Source organism: Phoenix dactylifera, chromosome 2 (assembly GCF_051530095.1).
Source record: "Phoenix dactylifera cultivar Ajwa chromosome 2, Ajwa_hap1_PhDact_Kaust_v1.1, whole genome shotgun sequence".
NCBI lineage: Eukaryota > Viridiplantae > Streptophyta > Magnoliopsida > Arecales > Arecaceae > Phoenix > Phoenix dactylifera.
In genome coordinates, this window is record NC_143191.1 from 5367792 (window position 1) to 5392821 (window position 25030).

General features: G+C 35.6%; 2 protein-coding genes across 10 annotated transcripts; one reads left to right on the forward strand and one right to left on the reverse strand.

Annotated features, from left to right (window-relative positions):
* Positions 1 to 927: 927 nt before the first annotated feature.
* On the forward strand, positions 928 to 19107 carry LOC103704387 (chromosome-partitioning protein, putative (DUF639)). Of its 3 annotated transcripts, XR_016399103.1 has the most exons (12): positions 928 to 1333; positions 1412 to 1646; positions 1790 to 1937; positions 2588 to 2692; positions 4340 to 4497; positions 8502 to 8664; positions 10057 to 10193; positions 10400 to 11087; positions 11816 to 12526; positions 13340 to 13452; positions 15829 to 16084; positions 18502 to 19107. XR_016399103.1 is itself a non-coding variant. In XM_008787650.6 (11 exons), exons 1-11 carry the CDS (start codon positions 1165 to 1167, stop codon positions 18808 to 18810), a joined length of 2481 nt encoding a protein of 826 aa, XP_008785872.4. In that variant the 5' UTR covers positions 928 to 1164; the 3' UTR covers positions 18811 to 19107. The 3 variants fall into 3 exon arrangements, 2 of the variants coding, with proteins under 2 accessions (XP_008785872.4, XP_008785873.4); XM_008787650.6 differs by lacking the exon at positions 11816 to 12526; XM_008787651.5 differs by lacking the exon at positions 11816 to 12526 and having other exon boundaries at positions 1011 to 1333; positions 1780 to 1937.
* On the reverse strand, positions 12772 to 23454 carry LOC103704431 (Pentatricopeptide repeat (PPR-like) superfamily protein). 7 transcript variants are annotated; one of them, XM_089928704.1, is made up of 4 exons: positions 20974 to 23454; positions 20702 to 20838; positions 19659 to 20036; positions 12772 to 18763 (listed from the first exon to the last, which is right to left on the reverse strand). In XM_089928704.1, the coding sequence occupies exon 1, from the start codon at positions 23043 to 23045 to the stop codon at positions 20976 to 20978; it is 2070 nt and encodes a 689-aa protein (XP_089784830.1). In that variant the 5' UTR covers positions 23046 to 23454; the 3' UTR covers positions 12772 to 18763; positions 19659 to 20036; positions 20702 to 20838; positions 20974 to 20975. The 7 variants fall into 7 exon arrangements, with proteins under 7 accessions (XP_089784830.1, XP_089784829.1, XP_089784828.1 ...); XM_089928703.1 differs by having other exon boundaries at positions 20702 to 20884; XM_089928702.1 differs by having other exon boundaries at positions 20702 to 20896.
* Between the last annotated feature and the right edge of the window lie 1576 nt (positions 23455 to 25030).

Sequence of the window (25030 nt, forward strand, 5' to 3'; positions counted from 1 at the left end):
TTCATAATATTTCATTTATTCTATCTTATTTTTTATTATTACTAGTGCTTTAAGATTAGAATAGCCTAGTAGTAGTTGACAAAAATTAGAAAGAACTATATAATGTGTTCTTGCTTGTTATGATTGCTCTTCCTAGTTCTATCTTTAATTGTTGAAGATTGATGTCATGCTAACAGTTCTCCATATAAACAGTACTTGCCAGGGATTGCTGTTGCAGTTCACTTTATCCAAGTATCTTAACTTCCTATCCTCAGCAACATTGTCTTTGTATAACCAAGTAATTAGATTTTGTTGCCATTTTTTTTTATTATTATTATGAAAGAGAGAAGTTAGGAGATCCTAACTTATAGTCATTAAAAGTAAAGAAAAAGATCATATATACATTGGTGACTCAAGTTGGATAGGTTCCATTTTAGAGAGCAAGAATCTGAGGGAGAGGGTGTTGGAAGGTTAGATTGTGGAGTAAGAATAGAAAGGAAGAGCACAATAAAACTTGAGGTGAATTCTTGTACAACAATATAATTCAACTAGTTTGTACGAGGAGACTTCAAAGTTGAAGAGGTAGTTGTTTCTTTGCGTGCATAAGCACTAAAAGAACACTGACTACTATAAGAAACTAATAGGTGAATCAAATCCACCGTAGACCTAGGATGAAAATCATCATAATTTTTTTTTTTAATGTGTAATAGCAACACAATCTAGAATGATTTCATCTTAGTTCTAAAGTGGATTTGGTCCACCTAATAATTTCTCAGCTGCTAAGTTGTTCCATGCTGGTTTAAGATCTCTTTTATTCTTGGAGGCTTGTATAATATAGAAGGGAGGATGGTTTATTCTGCTACCATAGAAGGGACATTCTTCAGGTGTAAGACTTGTATGATATAGTTTCTCATATATAATATATAGCGTCGATAGCAAAATTTTATCATAACTTCACGGTGGCCGTTATTTTAGCCGAACAGTAGGGGCAGGAGTAGTAATAAGAACCTTCTCGCCTCTTCTTGGCACCATTCTCGTCAGCCGCCACTCCCTCGTCTCTCTTTTCTTCTTCTCCGAAGAAGTCTATAGCGAGAAAACAGAGGAAGATAGGAGAAAGGAACCCCCTTTCTGTAGGGAAGCAGGAGAATAAGTAGAGAAAGCGGGCTAAGAGAAGCTACAGAGGATATGCTCACTGTTGTGCCACCAACCTCTTCTTCCTCCTCCTCCCTCCGACCCTTTCTCCGAGTCCAATTCTCTGCCAGGAGGTCGCCGGACCGCCGCCACGGCCGCCGTCTCGACTCCGTCCTCCAGTCCCTAGGCGGCGGCCGGTGGAAGCTCACCGACATCGACCCAGGTGCACTGCTTCTCCCTGAGCCCTAAAGGCGACGCCTTTCTCTTCTTTATTGCTTATTTTTTTTAGCGCTGCTGGTAGATGTGGTACGAGAGAGGCTGAGCTTATGGCTTGGCAAGGCGCAGTCGCTGATCACGGAGGTGGCGACGCCGCTTGTGAAGCCTGGGCAGGGGAGGAAGCCCGCCCTGGAGCGTCAGCTGGACAACATGGCCGTCCAAGAAGAGAATTTTATGGCCTCGGAGTTGACTGTGGAGCGGAGGACGCCAAAGGGGTATCTCTCTTTTGCTGCCGTGGTCTCCATCGAGCAGTTTGGGAGGTAACGGCAAAGACTTTCTCACCAATTTTGCAACTTCTTTCGTTTCTTTGGTGGTCTTGGTAACATGGGTGGAATCTTCTTCACATTTTTTTGTAATTATTTCTGTTAACTGTGCTCTCTGATTGCTCCAAAGCATGGTGCAGGATGATTGGATTGACAGGGAGGAAGATGCAGAAGATTTTTGAAGCACTTGCTCCCGAGCATGTTCAATATGATGCCCGGAGTTTGGTGGAATATTGTTGCTTTAGGTACTTGTCAAGGGAGAGCTCTGACTTCCATCCCAGTTTGAAGGTCTGTGAGTGCCACATAGCTTAACATTTAAAACGAATCTATCCTTTGCATGCACTGGAATGTAAACATTGTGTGCATTCTCAAGCTGTTACATTCTGTAGGTTCACTGCATATATTGTGTCAATGAATACTTTTATCAGCTTATTTTTTTTCATAAGGTAACTTGAGTGAATTGGCTGTGCCACTTGAATAGTAGTTCTCTTTTGAGAAAACAGATCAAACGATTTCGAGAATTTGTAATATAACCAAAAGGCAAGTTATTAAAATATAGGGATTGAATGTGAAGTATTATGGATGTCTTGAAGTCAACATGAACAGAGGGAATCCTTCTGTTTTGTCGAGACAAGGTTCGAATCTGGGGGCAGGAAAGGGATGCCAATGCCAACTGCTGCAATAAGACCAGTTGGATAGGATAAGATTTTTGCTTGGAATATTTTTCCATATTTTGTTTACGATAGACTGGCATGCATGCGGGAAACTGTAGAATCACATCCAATTTTTCAGCCATGATTTTTATTCAGTTAATTTAGTAATTTATCACATGGTCAACCTAACATTTCTCCCAAGTTTTGCGCAAAGCCATTAATATAACTATTGACTATGTTCCTGATTGTTCTTTCTGGGACTTATATTGGATTGTATATCTACAGGAGCTTGCATTTCAGAGGCTTATTTTTGTGACTATGCTTGCATGGGAGAATCCATACAATGGAGATGGTGATTCACAATTTTCGCTAGATAATTCTTCTTTGCAGGTTAGTTTACATTTCTCCATGTTTTTTCAAGCATCATTACATATAAGCATGTCTTCTGCGACACATGAGCTGCTATTAGTGATCAACACCAATTTGAGTGTTGCAAGCACAGTTGTTTCAAATCATATAGTGTAGGGATATCTCATTAATCATGTTACCTGGATTGCTAATATTAAGTGCTACAGTAGTCACATATGTTTGTAATATGATATCGATGATCAGGTTGTGGCCTAAGTGTTTAGATGGATGAACTGCTGGATGAACATAATTGCTGCCCCGAGTACTGACTTCGACCTTCTAGAAATTTATTATACAGATCAAAGTTATCACATATAATTACATCTTCTTCATCTAAGATGTTTACTGTATCATGTTCTATACACACACACACAACACACATACACACACACACACACACACACAAAAACACTTGCTAATGAAGGAATAATGCTTACCTTCACTAACAAAGGAAACAAATGGTTTGTCCCCTCTTCAGATTATGTAAGTTAATGTGCTTTGCTTCACGAGATACTATCAGAAGCCAGAAGTTAATTGTAGACCTTTAAGTTGTTTTCTTTTTTCTTTTTTCTTTCCTTATAAATCTTTCATGTAAAATATTTTTATATTATTCCTGGCCATATTTTTTTATTTTTGGAAGGAAATATTTTCAATTATAGTAATCCTTTGCATATGCAAGTAGAGTCATATCACGAGTTTCACTGTCTGCCTACTAATGACCTTAAAACACAGCTAGAAACCAATACAAGTAAAATAGGGTAAATTATGAAAGCATATACAATTCTGTGTCACCTTAGTCTGCATTGAGATGAAACTAATTTTGTAGACTTAAACATTTCTCAAAGTATAGTAGTTTACATCTTAGTGGACTTTGTGCCAGATGAAAATTAATTAAAACCTATTAAATCATTCTATACTTTGATCACGTGCTGTTATAGGATTTTAACAACTATCATTGATTTTAACAGAAGTTAGCGATAACAGTCGTTTCCTTCAACTTCTAGACTATCACAAATTTAGTCAAGTAAAATTGCACTGACTTGATTCAAAGAATTTGCCTATGATAATACGTCTTTGATTGTTTAATTGGGAAAAAAGACTTCACCTACTGTTATTTGTCTGTCTGGTTGAGGGCCAAAGAAGGGTTAAGTAGATTAAAGCCCCTTTAATTCAATAGTTCCACTTTAACCCAACAAATGCTGGAAAACTAACAAGCTCATTCTGAGAGCAGAGCGCACATTCTAAAAGGTTGGTAAAACTACTTTTCCACCTAAACAGGATTAAACTATTCCACCCTACAGGATGGAGTAACATATTTCACAGTAAAGTAGGTTAGGATAAGTTAAACTATTAACTCCGGATTATCTTATTCTGCAACCAAATGCAGCTTAGTAGAGCTAATATTTCTTCTTTCATCTCCTCCTTTTCTGCATCCCTTTGGATTCTTAGACTGTATAAAAATATATATGAAGTTGGGAAAGAAAAGTGACTGGATGAGCAAGCTAAATTTTCCAAGTCTCTTGTTTCATATTTGAATTTGATAACATAGTTCTGTGAATTTGGAATATGTAATAGGATTATATCAGATTAATATGTGTTCTTAAATGTTGATGCCTTTTTACCATTTAGAGGAGACTGGTTGGGGAGCAGGCCTTCGTTCGAATTGCTCCTGCTATTGCAGGTGTTGCTGATACATCAACTGCACATCATCTTTTTAAGGCTCTTGTTGGAAATGAACAAGGACTCTCTTTGAGCATGTGGATGACATACCTTGCTGAACTTTTCAAGTAAGTATCCCTTCATTTGGTCCAAAATTTTGCATCTTGGTTCATATATATACACTCATTTCTTGGAATTCCTGTATTTAGATGTATTTAATTTGCAAGATTGGTGTTCATCATGATTCAGTTCTCTTAATAAACATCAATCATGGAAGTGATGTATTTGGATCTTGCAAAATTTTTCATTAATTGGTTGTTTTAATCAATAATTATAATTTGTTGACCAACTAGCTTATTAAAAAAAACAAAAGTTCCTTTTGAAAGACCAAAAGAAACAACCTGGACTGGAGAAATGAATCATTTCAGAATATGGCTTCACAGCTTTACTAGAAGACTTTGATTTGAGAGTTTTATGATTGACCGAAGAAAAGGATGGACTCAGCTGACCCAACCAGTTTGGGATTAAAGCTTAGTTGACTTGTATGATGGACCTCAACTCAGTATTAGCACTTTGCAATTTGCATGTAGGAAATCTGTCTCAATGTGCATTGGTCTGGATTCCCGACCGAGGCCAATTGGCCAGTGGAGGCCTACATTGGTGTATTTAGGTAAAGTTGAAAATCAGAACATGTATGCAAAAGGTGAAGAATAAGGCAAAGCAATGAACTAGACATGAATGGAAAAATATGTGATGATATTTGAAGCAAGTATATGAACCGAAGATTACCTCAATAGTCATCCCGTCCATTTCAAACTAGAGGTTCCAGGTTTGAATCTTGAGTGGCATATACTGAAAAATCCAAACCCAGGTAATTCTAATAGAAATAGATCTTCCTCTCCTTCTCACACAATAAGGGGACTGGGAGGGGGGATATTTGAAGCAAGAATCTGAAACCTGCCAAAGTGAATTTAAAAGGAATAAATGATCATGTAACAAAAAAACTCTAAACGGATACAATTAATATAACAGATGCTTTGTATATCTGAACACAAGGTTTCCAAATCCACATTATTATGTGGTAGGGGCCAGGTTTCCTCCTAGCAAGATTGCAACTCTCTTTTAAATTCCAATGAAATGAACTGGTTATGTTGAGTAGTACTTAAGTCATGACAAATTAAAAATTAACTCATCGCTCTATATAACAAGGATCACGGTTTGGATTATACCGTTTTGTAGAATATGCATTATTGCAAGGTATGTCTCATAATAAAGGTGAACATCATTTACTAGCTTGTCTTGGTGATAATGGTCTGAGCAATTGCAGGTTATAGTGATAAATCATGCCATGGGCTGGCATGTCCCGCATTAGAATAAGTTAAAATCATTTTTCAGGCTCCTTTTAGTTTTATTTATTTAATTCTATATTAAGTTGGTATTTTATGAATTTGAATAGTATATTGTCCTTGTTTATGCTATGCCTTCATCTAAAACCTCACTCCTACTGGCTAAGGACCGGCATAGGGCACACGTTGCGATACTTCCACAAGTGAACTGGGTTGAACCTATCCAGACCACTCTAAAATCTCCTCATATGGACCCCCTATTGCTTCGAATCAAGATCATAGGTGTTTTTAAACTTTTCTTTTTGTTATGGTTCCAGCGGATACCGTGTGTCGATAGAGTATTTACTGCTTGTAAATATATTGTTGGCCAGCAAACAGTATATAGCTCTACCAAGATTTTTGAAACCATGAATTTGAGTAACAATTTGATTTGGGCACAGTTAAAATCGGGATTGTTTGATGTGGAAGATGTACTATGCTTGCTTGTAATGATGCATGGTATGCCATAGTCCTTGCTCCCAATTAACTAATACTTTAATAAAGCGATTCCTCTCTTATATTTCACCATTCTTATTTGTTTTATGCACATGGATATGGGTTTCTTACACTTATTCTAGAATCTTTTTTTTTTTTTTTTTGAGAGAGAAGAAACATTCTAGAATTATAATTTTGTAGGCTGCAATTAGTGTTGCATGGACATGGACATGAGAATAAAATACCCACGTGTCCAAAAATCTGCCATGGCAAGAGGTAAAAAGGAAAAGTAATTTTAACTAATATATAAATATTGTTTAAAAAATAGTAAAAGATATTATTTGTTAAAGTCTTTCCATGTAAATGGTTTTCACACAAACTTCCCAAGTAGCTTAAGGATTTTAGAAAATGACACCTGTAAAGTTTTTTTATTCCTGCATTTTTTTATCAATCTTTAAAGAACCAGAAGTTAAATTTGAACTTCTTGTTGGAAGAGTCTAACTTTTTGCCAATTTCTAAAAGTTGCAGCAAGAAAAATTTGATAAGTGTCCAATCGTCTGACAACTATCCAATTGGAACACATATCCGTTGTGGTTTATTAAAGCTAGATATGAGTGTCCAGATAACAGAGCCTGCAATATTTAGCTAGTTAAAATGTAAACCTTGTGTGGAAAAATAAATATACCTTGACAAGTAATAGCATGCATGATTTTCAAGAAATGTACTTTCCATGCAGCTTAACTGTTTAGTAGGAAAGTGCTTAAAAGCTGGTTCAATTCTTTTTCTACAAAATCGGGAAGCGAGTGAGAAACATAAGGGATATGCACAGAAAAATACACAAACATGTTCCTGTATGAAAAAGAGGGGAATGCTTCCTACTTTGGAAATATGTCTTGTTTCCCACATCCATTTCCCAGGGTTGCAACTATGCTAACATCTAGGTTTTCATTTTGGTACATCACTTTAGATTTTTCAGACCCAAAACTTAAAGTTGACTTAACCAAAATAACCTTGACCATAATTAACAATGTCCATCTCATCTATTTGCAGTTGGCATAGGTTATACATTGCCATTTATTTGTGCCAGGGGCTTTATCCTCTACCAAAGCAATTTTTTGCTAATCCCTTTTCTGGGATTGTGTTCGTGTATTCATAGGTATTCCTTTTCTGGGCTCCTCCCTTTTTTTCTTCATGCAGCTATGGCATCATAATCCATCTCCATCACTTCATTCACAATTAGTGTGTCGTTCTCCTAACATCAAAAATTTTATCAACTCTCAAAGACTACATCATCCATGTTTTTCAAGAAACCCATCTGAGGATTCTTATGTACTTTGTCCTTACAGATTTACCCAACATTTGAAGCTAAGTAAAACTTTTATTTTGCTGTTGTTTTGGATTTTAAAAATCTTTGATTTGAAATCAGAAATTTGTTCTAATTTCATTAAATTTGTCCAGTGGTCTTTGTTCTTTTACATACTAGATCTAAGATATGGTGTGAACTCCTGGGCATATATTTTATAAGGGACCTCAATTTACATTTTATATATTACTAAAATAGCATCCATACATTTTGTTTGATTCAACCAATGTCCTCGAGTTTTAGACCTCTTCCTCCGTAGTTTCATCTCAACTTTCACCCTTGTGTTCAGTTCATCTGTTATTATAGCATTGTACAGATCTAGAAAATTCTTGGAATATGAACAATCAGATTATCTATGATAGGATCACTAGTAGAATCTTATCAGTGTCAGTGTAGTTACTTTCCATTCTTGTTACATCCTCTCAAGCATATCTTTAATGGTTCTGAAACAATAATTGGTCTATGCCTTCTGTCATTAGCACTCATCAAATATTCTCCAAACTTTTTTTTACTTGGCAAAAACCATGCATAAGTATCTATTCTTCTTTGTATTCTTTCCATCAATTTCCTTGAAAGGAAAATAGCTTCAGTTGTTAATGTTTTAGGGTTATAGCCAGTTTGATCAATTGAAGCTGTTGCCACTGACCATAGATATTACTCTGTGGTCAACTCCTATAAATCATTTGACTCATAAGTTCCATGGTGGTTATGACAAATTTTGTAGGTTCCCATTTTCTTATATCTAAAATTGATACAAGATGCTTCTATCCTATTACAGATATAACCACCTAACATTTTGTTCTACTAGAATGATTTGTTGCATACTTGTTTTCTTAGTGACCATTTTAAATATTAAATTTTGTATCTTGTGTATCATTTTTTATATTCAATTTTTTTCATCATGGTGCTTGGTGTAGATCTTTGCTTATAGACTTTAACTATTGTATAGGGTACATCAGGGAAGGAAATCATACCAAACTGGAGATGTTTTGTTGTCTGATGAGCAACTTCTCTGCATAGGTTCCAGTAGGAAGCGGCCTGTTTTAAAATGGGAGGATAACATTGCATGGCCTGGAAATCTGACTTTAACAGATAATGCACTATATTTTGAGGTATAATTGTTTTTCCTCTGTGGTTCTAGTAGATGTGCTTGTTTCCTGGCCATCTGACAAACAGTCATGCTATGCTTGTCATTTATGCGTATGTATTGCCTAGGAGTTTCTCATTGCAAACCTATTCTGTAAGAATGCTCACTTATAAGTGTAGAAAGCACATGTATACACTTACATGGAACTCACTCCTTGTAAGGAACTATCCTAATGTGAACATGCTATGGACCCATGTACAGATGCTATGGTAAATACATTTTATGTATATATTCAGAAAAAAATAAACTGATAACACAGGATGCCAAGTGTTAAAGTGTCCTCAAGCGTCAACACTGCATCCTCCAAATATATAGGCATTTGTTGGGGGGTGGGGGTGGGAGGAGAATTATATATGCTAACAAATGAATTATGGAATAGCCATGAGTGCACAAGTTATTTAAGTTATTTGGTTTAAGAGAGTCAAGATGTCTTGAGATACTAAATCGGTAATTTATCATGATAACTTTAAATTATAACATAAGGGCACTTCACTTATTACTCGTATAATTATAATAACTTTATAGTTTATACTAAAAAAGGAAAGAGAATCATCTTGAAATATCCACCCACATAAATTTAGTAACTTTATATTTAAAACACAAGGACACTTCTCTTAAACTGTCCATAAAACCTTGATATCTTATATTAATAACATAAGGACACTTTGCTTGAAGTTTCCAGCACTTGAAATTAAGAGTCCCATACATGACACTCCAAAAAGAAGTTTCCAATTGTTGGGCACATGCCACATCCACATGCCCAAAAGGTCTGACACTTCCAAAAACCTGAAAAATGAAGTGTCCAGGTAACATAGTTTCTATGTTTTGCTACATAATGATTACTCGTACTTCCACCAATCGAGTTTTGTTTTGTTCAAAGATTTTGATTTGCAACTGCTTCTTGATAGGGTCCTTGCTAGGAAAAGTTGTTATTATTAAAATAATGTTGCTGACATAAAACAATAAAATAAGCCTAGCTTAAACAGGTAGTAGCTATTATATTTTAAGTTTTTCCTGGCAGAAACATTTACTTGGAGTTAAGAATATAGTTGTTGCGTTGGTTTTCCTGAATAATCTATCAATGGCAATTGATGCTGGATCTTGCTGAAAGAAACAGGAACATCCATGTACTAATAAAAATTTTAGCTTGTCGTTTCACTGCATTTTCTTATTCCAGTATTTTGTGTGCCAATAAAATGTTTTGTAGTTAGCTATGATAGATCACTTTGTTCCATCTACCTGCAACCATGCGGTGATGTTACATGGTATCTGTTCTTTTTCTTCCGTTCATGTATTTCGTTAACTTGGTTACTATAAATTGCCCACAACTGCTCCTCCTTTACATTGATATTGGCAGGCCATTGGACTGGCAGGTACTAAAAAATCTATCAGACTAGATCTTACACATCATGGTTCACGTGTTGAGAAAGCAAGAGTTGGACCATTTGGATCGAAACTTTTTGACTCTGCTGTTTCTGTTTCTTCTGGACTTGAGTGAGTGTACTTAACAATTTCTATTCATCTTGTGTTTCTGTGTCTATCCTATTTGCATGCACCAATCATCTCTTTGCATCATGACTATGATTGGCTTGGTTGTATGGTAACCAACATCATCAGGATGCTATTTTGTTGTCTTATATGTATTGATACATTATTTGCTTGGAAGTGCATAGTAGATCTGATGGTTCAGTTTTGATCAGGTCAGGAACTTGGGTATTGGAATTTGTTGATTTTGGTAGTGAAATGAGACGAGATGTCTGGCATGCTTTTATTAGTGAGGTCATTTCATTGTATGATTTCATACGAGAATACGGACCCTCTGATGATGATCCATCAATTCATCATGTGTATGGTGCTCATAAAGGAAAGAGGAAAGCTATTAGAAGTGCAGCGAACAGTATTGCAAGGCTACAATCACTTCAGTTTATTCGAAAGATGTCTGAGGATCCAGCTAAGTTAGTTCAGTTCTCGTATTTGCGAAATGTACCTTATGGTGATGTTGTTCTTCAGACCTTAGCAGTAAATTTTTGGGGTGGGCAATTAATAACAAATTTCAAGCAAGCAGACAACCAACAAACTCAATGGGTGAAACATTCTGAAGATCCTTCTGGTGGCAATGCTCATGTGTTTGACATAGATGGAAGTGTATACTTGTGCAAGTGGATGAGATCTCCAACTTGGACATCTGGTTCTTCAGTTTCCTTTTGGAGGAATTCCTTAGCTAAACAAGGGATTGTATTGGGCAAAGACCTAGTTGTAGCTGATCTGAATCTTGTAGAAAGGGCAGCATTGACATGCAAAGAGAGAAGCCAAATGGTCGAAAAGACTCAAGCAACAATTGATGCTGCTATGATCAAAGGAATCCCAAGCAATATTGACCTTTTCAAGGTATTTTTTCCTACTCAAAAAACGTTCTAAATTCGGAGATCTATCAGGGTTTATGATGAAACCATGTTGCATCAGGACTATTTGTCAGATAGCATGCATTACATATTAGATGGTCAAGTGTTCAAGTTAAAAAATCCCTTCAATAGTGTGTCAATATCTGTGCTCTAAATCCAGCAGATTATCTACAGATAATTATCTATCACACCTGCTTTAAAGAGGTCAACTAAATCTGGAGTAAACATGTTAAGAAGTCTAGGATTGTCAATGGTATTTTATTTTAGTTCATTGAAATTTTCTTCTGAGCTAAAATTTGAGTGTATTTCTTCATCATTTTCAATTCTGATCTCTTGCTTTTTTGTTGTGTAAAGTAATTTGTGATACAATGATATATTATGAAATAGAATAAGGGAGAGTACAAATTCATGGCTTATCTTTTTTCAGGTGCATGAATACAAAGTTAACATGGCCTGAGCCATAAAAAGAAATTTAAAAAATAAGAAAATATTGGGAAGAAAACTGGGAAATACATATCTCCATCAACACTACTTTCACAGGGGCCACAAAATCGACTGATTATCCTGACTCCATCTATGTTGGTTTGGCTTCACGAGTCAAATAACAATCCATCAAAGTTTAAGAATGTTTTATGCCCAATTTTTGAACTGATGTCAATGTTCAATTTTATTTTCTCCTACTTGACTATGTTACCTAGATACTTCATTTTTTAGGTTTCTAGAAGTGTACCAACATGACATGTCTGCGCGATTTTGAAGAATTGCTAATGTCAGGAAAAGTGTCTGACGCTTGGCACTTTTTCCTTTTGGAGTGTTATGCAGGGGATTCTTAATTTCAACTGTTCTGCACTTTAAGCTAAGTGTCTCCACGTTTTTAGTATATATAAGTTATTAAGATTACATGGACACTTCAAGCGAATTGTCCTTAATATAAAGTTATCAAGGTTGCATGGACACTTTAAGCAACGTGTCTTTATATTTCTAATATAAAGTTATCATAATTATATGAACATTGCAAGTGCCATTATATTTCAATATAAAGTTATCGCAAACTATATCAATTTAGTATCTCAACACATCTTAAGTAATCTTAAACAGAATGACTTAAAACAACTTGCACATTCATGGTTATTATATTAATTTGTCCGTTAGACAGCACATATAACTGTCCTCACCCTTTTTAGTTCTCTTTTTTTCATAAGCATGCAAACACAAACATAAAATTTATGTATCTAGTCATAAACATGTATATACATACATAAATCAATATATGTATGTGTCTGTGTGCTTGTGCCTGTGCCTAGTTTTTTGGAGGCTGTTCTGTCTGACGCTTTGACACTTGGCAAGTGTCTAGGTGACACTAGGACTCGGTCACGACAACTTTGGACTGACAAGGGCTTTCTACAAAGCATATAATGCTAGTTGGTAGGTTGTAAACTTAGTCATTCTTAATTATTCATTCCCCTAGAACCTATTCTGCAGATTAGAGTATCATATCCTTCTCCCTTTGTGCATCTGTTTTTTGTTTTTTGACATTTTCAGGATTATTGTATATTCATTTGTCTATATGTCTACTTATTTATGGCTGCATGTATGACTGATGAATGAAGATATGCATTCTTTTCCCCAGACAGGTAGCTGTCCTTGCATTCATGTGATTCCCAAGTCTGGGACCATCATCAATAATGTTTTTTTTTTAATGTAGAAAATATTGGAAAATAAGTGTTAGGGATCAACTGAAATAAACAACTGCATGTCAAGTGGCTTTGTGAGATTTCAAATGAAAATGAAGTCTTAGTAAAACTCAAGGGGCTTTTGATATCCGAGTGACTATATTGTTATTTTGGATCACTATGAAGAACAGATGCAGGCAAAGAAATCCAAATTTGTTACAGAAGTAGGAGGAAAGTTTATGGGCTTATGGACTGGTGTATGATGCTCAAGCATATGCAGAAATATTTTTATATTTCATCTTTATTCACATAATGAGAACTTTCAAATTCTATTTGGTATTTTTAATATCATCCTTTTTATCAAGTGGTATTAACTTGTTCATTGTTGAAATAAAGTGCCGTTTTCTCTAAATGGAATCCTACCTTCTAAGCTCCTTCCATGTTCATTGTTGAAATAAAGTGCCATTTACTCTAAGTGGTCCTAGCTTGTTCATTGTTGAAATAAAGTGCCATTATCTCTATATCACCAGTAAGATAATTTATTCTTTTTTTTTTGGAAATTCAGGAGCTTATGCTTCCATTTGTGGTTGTTGCCAAAAAGTTTGACAAACTAAAGTGCTGGGAAGAGCCACGACTGACTATTACTTTTCTTGTATTTGCCTATACCATTATATTTAGGTAAGCAGTTTTATTTCAATGCTTGATGTTTAATACAGTCTCATAAAGAATTCGGATCAGAAAAGAAGGCAAATAGAAACATTAATTACTTCTGGGTGACATTGCACCATTTATTTTCTTGGACAGGATCCCTCATAGATGGGATCCCCCTTTTCCACATGACAATTGTCCGATGGCATTATGTATCACACTAAATGTACATTCGGAAGTGCTGTTTCTGAATATCTGCTGTATTTCAACTTTCAAGTTTGATTGACAAAATTTATTTGCTTTTACTTTAAAAGATTTCACTCTAATAGATTTGGTGTTTGCTAGGATATTGAAAATAGTTGTAGAGAACTTATGTGGAACAAATGTTTTTGGATCAAGGTCTTAGATGGCTAATGAGATTTTTAGACTGATGATAAGAGATCTACAATCCTGACTCTCTTGCTTGGAAGTTATAGGCTTGAATGTCAGATAAAAGCTCAATGTTGCCCCTGTCATGATAGGTGTAGGTCTTTGCCCAATCCAAGTTCTCATTGAAGCTCAGGCTTTGCAAGAATTATGAATTTTAACCATTTATAGTAGCATATGTTTTTCTTGGTTGCTTTCTTTTAGGTGTATGTGCTACCACACCTTTTCCATAAAATGGACTATATCCGTCTGCCCTCATTATGTTATTTAGCTAGGGCGCATGTTTACTTCTCAAGGTATTCATCTGTTTATAAGTTTCCAGAGTCAGAAAAACAGAGGCCAATTTCAGTGTGCTGGGAGATCTTGTTGATAAGTAAATGACTGTATAAAGGGCTAGCTTCAATATTCCCAGGATACAATTTTCTGGCCTTACAGATACTGGTATGTTATTCTGGATTCAATGTCGAAAGCGATTCCTCTTCTTCAAAAGAAGACCTTGGGTTCCCTGAAGAAGAACAGAACCTTCCAGCGGCAAGCCAGATGCTGCTGAGGAAGGGAAAGATCCTACCTGATCCTCGGCCGCTGTCGGCCAAAGAGAAGGGTAAGGAGATAGATAAGGTTTAAACAGGTCTATCTATGTATCTGGCTTCCTCACAGCCCTTAGGATAATTCCACTTTTATTGTTAGGGTATGACCTAGTACATCTTAATCATTCGATCTTTTTCCATTAATTTTTGTTGGTCCTACTTCTTCTTACTTATCCAAGAATAATAGGCTGTTCCCATCCATTAATTCCCATCCATCTAATCTAGCAAATCATTATGTTCTACTTCTTGTTTCTGTGGAAGTAGGGTGGTTGGAGGATCTAAACAAGAAAATTAGGTTTGGTTTCCGTTGTTGGTTCACAAGTCAACTTGAATGTGTAAAAATAAGGTTAAACTTTGTTTCTATTAAAAGAATTCTTTTATGTGCACATATGTTGACTTCTTTCCTAAAAGTTGGAACAAAGAAGTCATCAATTTATTATAGAATTTATCTGGATTGATACAAGACTATTATAATATTGGCTCCATGGAGATCTGAAAATTGAAAATTGTTGTTTTGTAAATATTTTTAATTCTTCTTCTCCTCAATATTATGGAAAAAGAAGTTTCTGACCCATTAATTCCCCCTCCTGCCTAATCCTTCGAATCAGTTTTTCTTCTCCACTCTGATCTTGTTGAAATGGAATTAAAGTCCCTTCATTTTCTTCTATTGGTTTTAGATTCCTTTATCTTTTTCTCCTTTCCCTTACCAATGACTCCTATTTAACCATTATGTTGATTATTCCAAGACAGAATCAAACTTTGTAAGCAGTGGATGAATAATATAATTTACTGAGACAAACTACTAACATACTGTTTCTGTATTTTTCATCTTATCAATATGGTACGTATCCAATGATTCCGAGCAAGCAGCCCTTTTCATATCAAATTTATACAATAACATGCTTTAGTACTTCCATTTCTCATGGGGCAACTCATTTAATTACTGAGATCCAAGTGGAACTCAGAACACAGTAGAATTACAATTTAGGTCCTTGAGACTACTCTTAGAATTTGAGTGAAGAAAGAATTGTGAGCTCATAATATTTATCGGCCATGCATTTATAAATGCCTTTTCAACACCTAACTATATCTGAACCTAAGGGGTAACCATGGGTATCACACATGTAGAATGTACACGTGTTTACAAATACCAAGAATTAATTTAATTTATTTTTTATGGGAAATTTGCAGGCAGTTTTGTTCATATGAGTTGCAAGTGTTCAATTTCTTAGTTTCAAACTCTTTAGCAATTATTTATCTTCAAAATAGGTGCTGCTTTCTGTTTTGTTTTTGCTTCTATATCAATCAATCATGCTGCTTTAGAATATATCTTTAGTTTTCTATGTAATATTATATGCTAATTTATGACCTTTTCTATGATTCTTCCTGTCAGAAATCTGCTCTCATATGTATTCCCAGTGAGTTTAATGATTATGGCTACTGCAATGCTATTGCTTAAGGGGCTTAAAGAGCAAGGCCGGTTGGGGAGATCTTTTGGTAAAGTTACAATACATGATCAACCACCCTCAAACACAATCCAAAAGATCATAGCTCTTAAAGAAGCAATGGCAGACTTGGAAACTTATCTCCAGAACCTGAATGTTTCGCTTCTGAAGATTCGAACAATCATCTTATCAGGTCAACCCGAGGTATGTGACAACATAGACCTAATTTCATTTGTAAGTAGCAGACTTGCTTATTGTACAATCTAATGAGGCATCCTATGATTTTATAGGTATCTGAAACCAAATATACCTAATATAAAACTGAATTTCGTTTTAGATTGTTAATGTTCTTGATAGTGATAACTGTTCTGAAACATCTATCATTTCTACCTTTATCACCACCAGCCTTTTGTTACTTCTTTAGACTTTTATAACATTTTGTAGCCAATTGTTAAAAAAAGCTAACCATTAACATTTAATTGTCAATAATATTTGCTTTTAGATTCTCTCTCTTTATAGGTTTGTCAAGTAAGAATTTCTTCTTGGTGGTACTTTACTATTTTAGTCTATTTATGCATTCACTCCTGGCCCTTTCTGCTACATATCTTATGAATGCAGTTATAACATTCAAAAGATCGATCAAAAGTATATAAATACACTATTTTTGTAGCCTAGCTATTTTTTCTATTTTACAATTTAATATAGGGGCTATCCTTCATTTTTTAATTAAAAAAATTACAATAGGAGCACCACTGACAGACTGGAAGAAATGATGCTAGAAATCACCCATGCTAAGCTCTTGGGAAACACCATCCAAGGATTTGAACATAACCCTTGCGCCTTGGTGCAACCAGTATGGAGAGCCCACTTTGCAGGGTGAGACTTCATTAACTAAGAGTTAGGAGATTGCATTTGCAAGGTTACCTGGTGCAGCTACGAAAATGTCAAAAATGAGAATGCATTAATTTATCAGGCATTTTATAGTATACTTTAGAATTTTTTAAATAAAATTTTGGTTAAGCACGCTTCGGTTTGTTAAGCAAATATTTGATGATTCTAGAATTTTAAAGCGATACTGGGTTTCACTAGATAGATAATCCGCTGGTACCTTTTCAACCTCACGAGAAGGGGGAAGTCCAAGAGAAACTTCCTTGGAGATATTAATTATTCCAGTCCACTTTAAGTCCATTGTGGAATGGATAAACCTTCAACTTCTTGTTTTCCTACATGATCATCTCGAGGTTGTTGGCACCAAGTTTGAGCAGTGAAAAAGAATCTTTTAAATTATCCTCAAAAATGGAGAGAAGAAATTCGAAGAATGTAATGGACTCTTTATGTTTTAAGTACCTCAGCTTGATTTTGTTCTCAACATCCTCGATCAGAAATTAGTCTTGCTTTCGTTTGGGGTCAGTCTTTATATCACGTTAACTTTTCATTCTATACCTTCAATAATGATCCTCTCCACTTTCAATAGCAAGGTTTTAAGTCCCACCAATGGGGGGGTGCGTCCCAGCCATCCCGTCTTGTTGTTGTGAGAAAATGAGACCGGGACAGGTTCAAGACTCCGAAACCCATCCATACAGGAGAGAAGAAGAAAGGAAAGAAAGAAAGGAAAAATAAAGAAAAGGAAAAAGTGAAAAGAAAGAAGAAGAAGAAAAAGGAAAGAAGGGGAGAGCGATGGAGGATATTTACCAGATTTCATGACCAGAACTGCCGCTAGGATGGGGCCAGAAGCGGGGTGCCCCATTCCATGGAGAAACCGGGACAGTCCCGTCCTACAGGATTTAAAACTTTGTTTAATAGAATACTAGATGTATATGCTTACCAACAATAAGAAGCAATAATGCACATTCTCAACAATCTCAAAGCATAGAAGGCAAATCATCATTCCTCTTTCAGCCACAATGCCATTTCTTGGTTATAATAGTTGCAAGCCAAGATCATATTCTAACTACTGATTAATAATGGACCTCTACTTTGTGATGGGTTCTAACTCCTAACACAAGCTTTATCGACAATATCAGCTAAAATTTGAAGGATGAAATATAAGAAAGGCCATATCCTCTGGCACCAAATCTGCCTCTCCCTCCAAATAATAACTGTATGAATATTAAATAAATTTTACCCAGTAAGGAAAAGCCAAAAAGGCTAGCTGGCCTTACAATTAGCTGGGAGTAAATGGGAATCTGGCAGCATTTATTCTGTTCATACAAGTAGTAGGATGGTTAGCCTTGTCTTCACTGTCACTGCTTGCCATCCAGCAGTGCATGCAGGACACACAGTCCTAACCTGTGAGAGCCCCCAGCTAATGGTAGGGCTCAAACAAATGGACCAGCTATTGTGGATCACAATAGCTGGTTTTTCCATCTAGCTGCTTCAGCACATCAATAGCATAATATTTCTTTCCAGTTAACAGACAATCCCACAATGGCTGCAAAAAACCTGCATGTTCCTTAATAAGTGCATGCATAGCAAGTTCAACTTACATATGCTTTCAAATTTCAATGTCTTGATACTGTTTAAACATTTGATTTAGCAGCCACCAAATGAGCTTAAAGCTACTTTGGATCTAAGGTTTTTTGAGATGACTTACAATTTGCCGCGTCTGGTTTTTCTTGCAGATAACTACACAGGTTGCCCTTGTGTTGCTTGGTGCTGCAGCTATTCTCCTTGTGGTTCCTTTCAAATACGTTCTTGCTTTTTTCCTCCTTGATATCTTCACAAGGGAGCTAGATTTCCGAAGGGAAATGGTATTGAAATTTAGGAGCTTTATACAGGAGCGTTGGGCATCTGTTCATGCTGCCCCTGTGGTCGTACTACCGTATGAAAGTGATGAAACTGACTCCTCAGAAAGCATTCTCAAGTACACCAATGATTCAAATTCTGAAAGAATGCAAAGAAATGAAGTACTGCCAAGACATGGTGCATGAAATACAGAATAAGTAAATGCCTTGATGTTAAGAATAATGAAGAGGCATGAAGTACCTTATCTGTGGAAGTGATCATGATTCACTAGCAGCAGTTAAAGTATATAACAGACTAGTGTTTTTGTAAGCTAGAATTGATTCATTATTCCTCAATAATCAATGTGATTCAGTTGTCATTTAGTTCTAATCTCCATTCAAGTGATGCAAGAGAACTAGATGTTGATTGTGTACATTTACATTTGAACATATATGGATTTGTAATGAATCACATATGGAATCCATTACAATAACAGATACAAAGATCTCAACACCTAATACACTGAATAATTTGAAATTATAAAACTAATATTTATTAATACTATACGCATTTAGCTCTCAGAATAGACAATACTAGATGATATCTCTAATGATGGAACTAATGAACTCAGATCAAAATGATAAAGCATGGTATGTAAATTAACTGAATCAAACATCAACCATAAACTAAGAAATGATGGCTCAATCTTATCTAAAAGAAAAGGGAAGATAACACAGACAACCATGTGAGAGACCAAGTTTGATCTGGTGGAGGCCTAGTAAATGCCATCCTTTTCTTTGGGGTAATGCATCCATTAGCTCTACCCATGCCAAGAAGAGCCCGACCAGTTGGGAGATGCTGCTATAATATCACAGCAACCTTTAAAGGAAGAAGATGACAACCGGTGCATTTTATTTACTTCAGAAAATGGATGTCCTAGGTTTGTAAATGATAATTGGACTCTTGTATCATACACGAGATAAGTGATAGCATACATAAATTTAGATCATTTCCAACGTCTCTTTAACTACGTATGAATACCACAAAGAACTACCTTGCCTTTTGACTTGTACAAGCTTGGCCCGTGAAATTTCCATTGTGAACCCAGATAGCTGCAAAGCACATAATTCTTATTGTAAAAACATGAGATTTCAACTAGAAAGAACAATTGATAATACAGACATGAACACCATGAGATTGCACAAAAGAAAACTCCTTCCCAAGGGCATATCATGATCTGATGTTTGGTGTGGCTTGCTCACAAATTCAGAAACATGGACCTCGAGTGTTCATAACCTCCCTTTCATTTAGTGAATCTCAAGCAATAAACACCAACTTTAACCAATTTGGAAGAAAATATTTCACATGTTCATTTGGCTGGTGCCTATCAGATTTTTCACACAACTCTATTCTGGTATCAAATGGTCATTCCCTGCAGGGTAAAAATATTTAAGTTACATGAAAAAGTTAGCATGGAGGTTTAGGAGTCATGCTTGGGATCTTATATTTCAGGCCAAACTTCCCCTTTTAAAATGTGACAGAGATGCAATTTCTTCCTTTGATGTCATGAAAGCAACATCCTTTCGACAGGTCACACAGGTCAGGTGTCACGAGTTATGTAAGTTATGTCTTCTCTGAATGATAGATGCGAGAAGAATAATATGACACAGAATAGGTTTTTAATTCTTAGTGTAAAAAAAAAATAAAGAAAAAAAACATTGTTGAGAAGATTGATGCACTGTTCTATATCAAGAAAGGGCCAAACCAGAACTTGATAGTGTTTTACAACCTCTTGTATATTTAACACTAGCATTCCTAGGGGAGACTTCCAACTTTTTTTTGGATTATGCAAACTGATGGATAGCACACTCGTGTATCTATCTACAGTTCATGCTCAAGTAATAGATTTACTATCATACTCACAAAAAGAAAGAACAGATATTAGCATCAATCTAAGATGAATAGAGAGGACAAACTAAACCTACTTCTATCAGTCTATGAAACAATCATATGATGGAATAGCTTAAAAAAAACAAAGGAAGAAGGAAGGGTTTTTTAAAAAACAAAGAAAAATGAAAAAGGCTATCAAGGAAGTACCTTTTATGTTCAAACTTCCATAGCCTCCTGTCAGGTTCAACTAACCCACCAGATCAAAAATCCCTCAAATTATACTCAAAAATACTTGAGTGGGGTAGATTTATTTTCTTCCAATAAAATCTCTTTTCTGTCACTTCCTGATAACATTTGTGCCTCATAAGAAATTTGGGGAAAGCATTATCCCTGATGGCAAAGCTATTTGGTTGTTAATTACTTCCACCAATTGGGGAATGTCATCCATAAAATAGGATATAGCAAGCATAGCAAGATACCTTTAAAACCTAACTTCAATCCAGCTTCTTCCTGCTTCTTTTATGTTAACTCTTTTTATTGCCTCTTTAAACTTAGCTGAAGCATCCCACATGCCCAGGCTCGCAAAAATATTTGACAGGGTAACATTCCCGGATGTATCATGAGATGATGATGGAAGCAAATCTAGTGAAGTAAGTTTTGCAAGGTTATTCTGATCGATCAAACAAGCCCCGAGCAATGAGTTATGTATCACGTCATCAGTTTCATAAGGCATACTAGAGATCAGCTGCTTAGCCTCTTCAACACATCCAGCTCGGCTAAGAATATCTACCATGCAACAATAATGCTCTAAACTTGGCTCTAGTCCATGCCTCTCTCTCATGGCCTTGAAAAACCTGGATGCCTCCTCAACCAATCCAGCATGTCTACAAGCGGAAAGAACACCCAGTATAGTGATCCCATTGGGTTCCACCCCTGATTTCAACATCTTTTCAAAGAGCTCAATTGCTTCTGTTGCTCTACCATTGTACCCACATCCCAAGATCATTCCTGTCCAGCAAATAGTATCCTTCTCTGCTGCAGACTCAAACACTCTAAGTCCATCATCAATATTCCCGCATTTTGAGTACATATCAATTAAAGAAGCACTAGTGATGCTTTCTGAATCAAACCCTCCCTTGATGCTGTAAGCATGAACCTGTTTACCACCTAGAGCCCATGCTAGAACCGAACAAGCTTTAAGAACACTTGAGACAATAAAATGATCTGCTTCAATTTTTGTACTCATCGTATCTTTGAATAAAGAAAATGCTAAATAATTTGACCCATGTTGAACACAATCAGCAATTAGTCCAGCCCATGCAATTACGTCCTTGTGAGGAAGCCCATGAAACAATCTCAATGCATCTTCCAGATATCCACATTTGGCATAAAGATCAACAAGAACACTGCCAACAACATGATCTGTGTGACATCCATTAGTGACTATCAAACCATGGACTTGAAGCCCGATTCTCAGATTCCGCAGGTTAATACAAACCCTTAAGGCACTCGAAAGAGTAAAGGTATCAAGTCCAATGCCCATTCTGTGGATCTCCGAAACAAGATCAAGCGCCTGCCTGTGATATCTATTGATAGCAAATCCAGAAAGCATTGAATTCAGTAGTGGTAGTCGTTCATAATTGAACCCTTTGTAGCTTGAGTATTCATCATATACCTTTATAAAATCAATCATCTGACCACAGTTTGCATACATGTCAATGAGTGATGACCCAACAAAAAGGCTTGGTTTGTAACCACACTTGACTATGTAGGTATGAATCTGTTGTCCCATTTTTTCAAATCTTAGGCTGCCACAGGTCTTGAGAGCACAAGGAAAGGTGAAATGATCAAGTTTAAAGCCCTCTTTATGCATCATGCTAACATAATCTAATGCTTTCGGACTCTCTAATTGTGCAAATCCAGCAATTATGGTGTTATATGAGACAGCATTAGGTTCAGGAACCTGAAGGAATAGGGCCTCTGCCTCAACCATATTGCCTTCTCGAGAATAGCCAGCAATTATTGTATTCCATGAAGTAGAGTTAACTGAAGAAAACCAATCAAAAACTCTTCGAGCATCATTCAAGCTCCCACATTTTAAGTACATATCAAGAACAGCATTCATCAAAACAGCATCAGACTGCAGCCCAGCTCTCAAAACTTGCTCATGGATCCACTTACCCAATTCGAGATTCCCAACCATACTGCAAGCCTTCAGAGCGGCAGAAAACGTGAAGCTGTTGGGTTCTTCCGTCTCATTACCCAGCATCCAGGAAAAGACTCTCAATGCCTCAGCAGGATTGCCGGCACGGATATGTGCTGAAATTGAGGTAGTCCATGAGACCACATTTCTCTCGGGCATTTCATCGAACAACCTCTGCGCAGCATCGTATAAGTTGAGATCAGCGTACATAGCCGCTATATTATTTGCAACGAAGACATCTCTACAAAATCCTTGTTTTATCAGTTGGGCATGGAGTGATTTTCCATGGCCGATGGCAAGAACTCGCCCACAATGGCGTAAGGCTCTTGTAATTGCCTCAAAATTCATAGCTCAGGAAGAGAATAGAGAGGGGCGGCAGCGCCAACATTTCTTCTTCTTCAATTGGAAAGCTCTCGAATTATCACTAAACCAACCATGGATCTCCCAAACTCAACTTTGTCTCTCTCCTTTTTTCCCCTCTCTTCCTTCCTTCTTTTTTTGTTTAATCTGCGCTGTTCGGTGATTTCTTTTCTACCATATTCCGAATAAATACGTTGTAACGGTCATCTGAGTTTAAAACGCGGGTGATGCCGTTGGAACCACCCTTAACAATATTGATATCTTGTCTTCTCGAGGTCTACTGCAAATTCTTTTTTTTTTAATATTGATATATACTGAGTTTATAAATGAACTTTTTTTTACACTGGCCAACTGCAAGTTCTTCTTTGCCGGGCTTTGAACTTAGGTCCATTTGGCAGAATATTTAGTGCGTCAAAAATTACTTTCTAACCTTCCAATTTTTTTTTTGAATGGAATAAAAATATTTAACAAAAAAAATCGAGAAGTTGGAAAGTTGTTTTAGGTTTATAAAATTTTTCTTTTTCAATCAAAATATCCATGATAAAATCATATAATTACATAAAGTATCCCTTTATATTATAATGCACGAAGAAAGAAATCTGCAGAAGTCTCAACAAACAAAAAAACCCTAACTGGTCTTGGCTTTTTGCCTTTTTTCCTTTGCCACGTAATCAAGGTATTATTATAATTAATATTCTATTATATCTGATGTTGCACAGACGTATTTTTGGAATTTAGTATTTATCTAAACCAATCTATAATATCTCATTGTGTATGAAAAAAAGCAGGAACAAGAAAAGCATTGGAAAGAAAAGAATTGTAAAATCTCACTTTTGCAAGTATAATTGTGTGCCTTTATATTTTTTCAAAAATTAATTCCTAAAAGTATTATATTAATAAAATATTAATATACAATGATAATAATTATAATATTTTATATCAAAATATTATATTATACTATAAATATAATATAATATAATATTATATTATAATACATTAATATGCTATGTTATATAATATCAAATTATGCTATATTATTATGCTATAGTATACAATATTATATTAACTATATTAGAATAATATTATATTATATTACAGTAATATTATACTATATCATATATTTATATATTAATATATATTATATTTTATTATATTTTATTATACTTTATTATATAATATTATGCAATATTCTTTATGATCATTTTGCCATACTAAAAGTACTTTTTTTAGCTTGCTTGTCAAACATATATTAAAATTTCATAGCACTTTAGAAATGTAGTTACCAAACAACAAATAACTTTTAATAAAAGCTCCATTTCAAAAATCTCTACTGCAACAACTCTATCAAATAGAGCCTTAGTCTTGCGCCACAAGGATACATACATGACTAACATTTTATTTTGTATTTTATTTTTTGCCAAAGTCCCATATATTTAAATTTTAAATTGGTGTTTGGCCATAGGTGTTTATTCTCACATTTTATTTCTCTTCTAATAATATTATTTGGCATGAGTAGCATCTTAGCCATCCTCATTTAATTTAAATGTTTTTTTTCACATATGTAACATAATCCCTTTTTATTCATAATTTATAATTCGAGAGTCACACTCCAAATTTTACAATTCGAATTGAGGTCTCAACCATCCTAATTTTGTTTTAGATATTCATGTATGTGTGACATGAGCACTGTCAACCTTTATGAGGTGCCAATACTGGTGTAGGTCTTTATGGCTTTCATGAGTTTATTCTCGCATACGTAACATAAGTTTTTTTTTGGCCTTCATGAAGTACTGGCATAGGTAGGACTTTACGGCCTTCATGAGATAGGTTCTATGGCTCTCTCTGAAAGTTAGCTGGATCGAACCTATATAAAAAAAATCCAGGTCCAGGCTCTCATACCTCCCTATAACCGTGCTCGTGAGTCGTGATAGGAGACTTCGATCTGAGCCGGGCTTGTTATACTTTGAGGACGA

Bases quoted from the DNA above. Each gene is read 5' to 3' on its own strand.
- LOC103704431 (XM_089928704.1), bottom strand. From the start codon at position 23,045: ATGAATTTTGAGGCAATTACAAGAGCCTTACGCCATTGTGGGCGAGTT.
- LOC103704387 (XM_008787650.6), top strand. From the start codon at position 1,165: ATGCTCACTGTTGTGCCACCAACCTCTTCTTCCTCCTCCTCCCTCCGA. The intron at 1,647-1,789 runs GTAACGGCAAAG...AGCATGGTGCAG, and splicing joins TCCATCGAGCAGTTTGGGAG to GATGATTGGATTGACAGGGA. The intron at 8,665-10,056 runs GTATAATTGTTT...TGATATTGGCAG, and splicing joins ATAATGCACTATATTTTGAG to GCCATTGGACTGGCAGGTAC.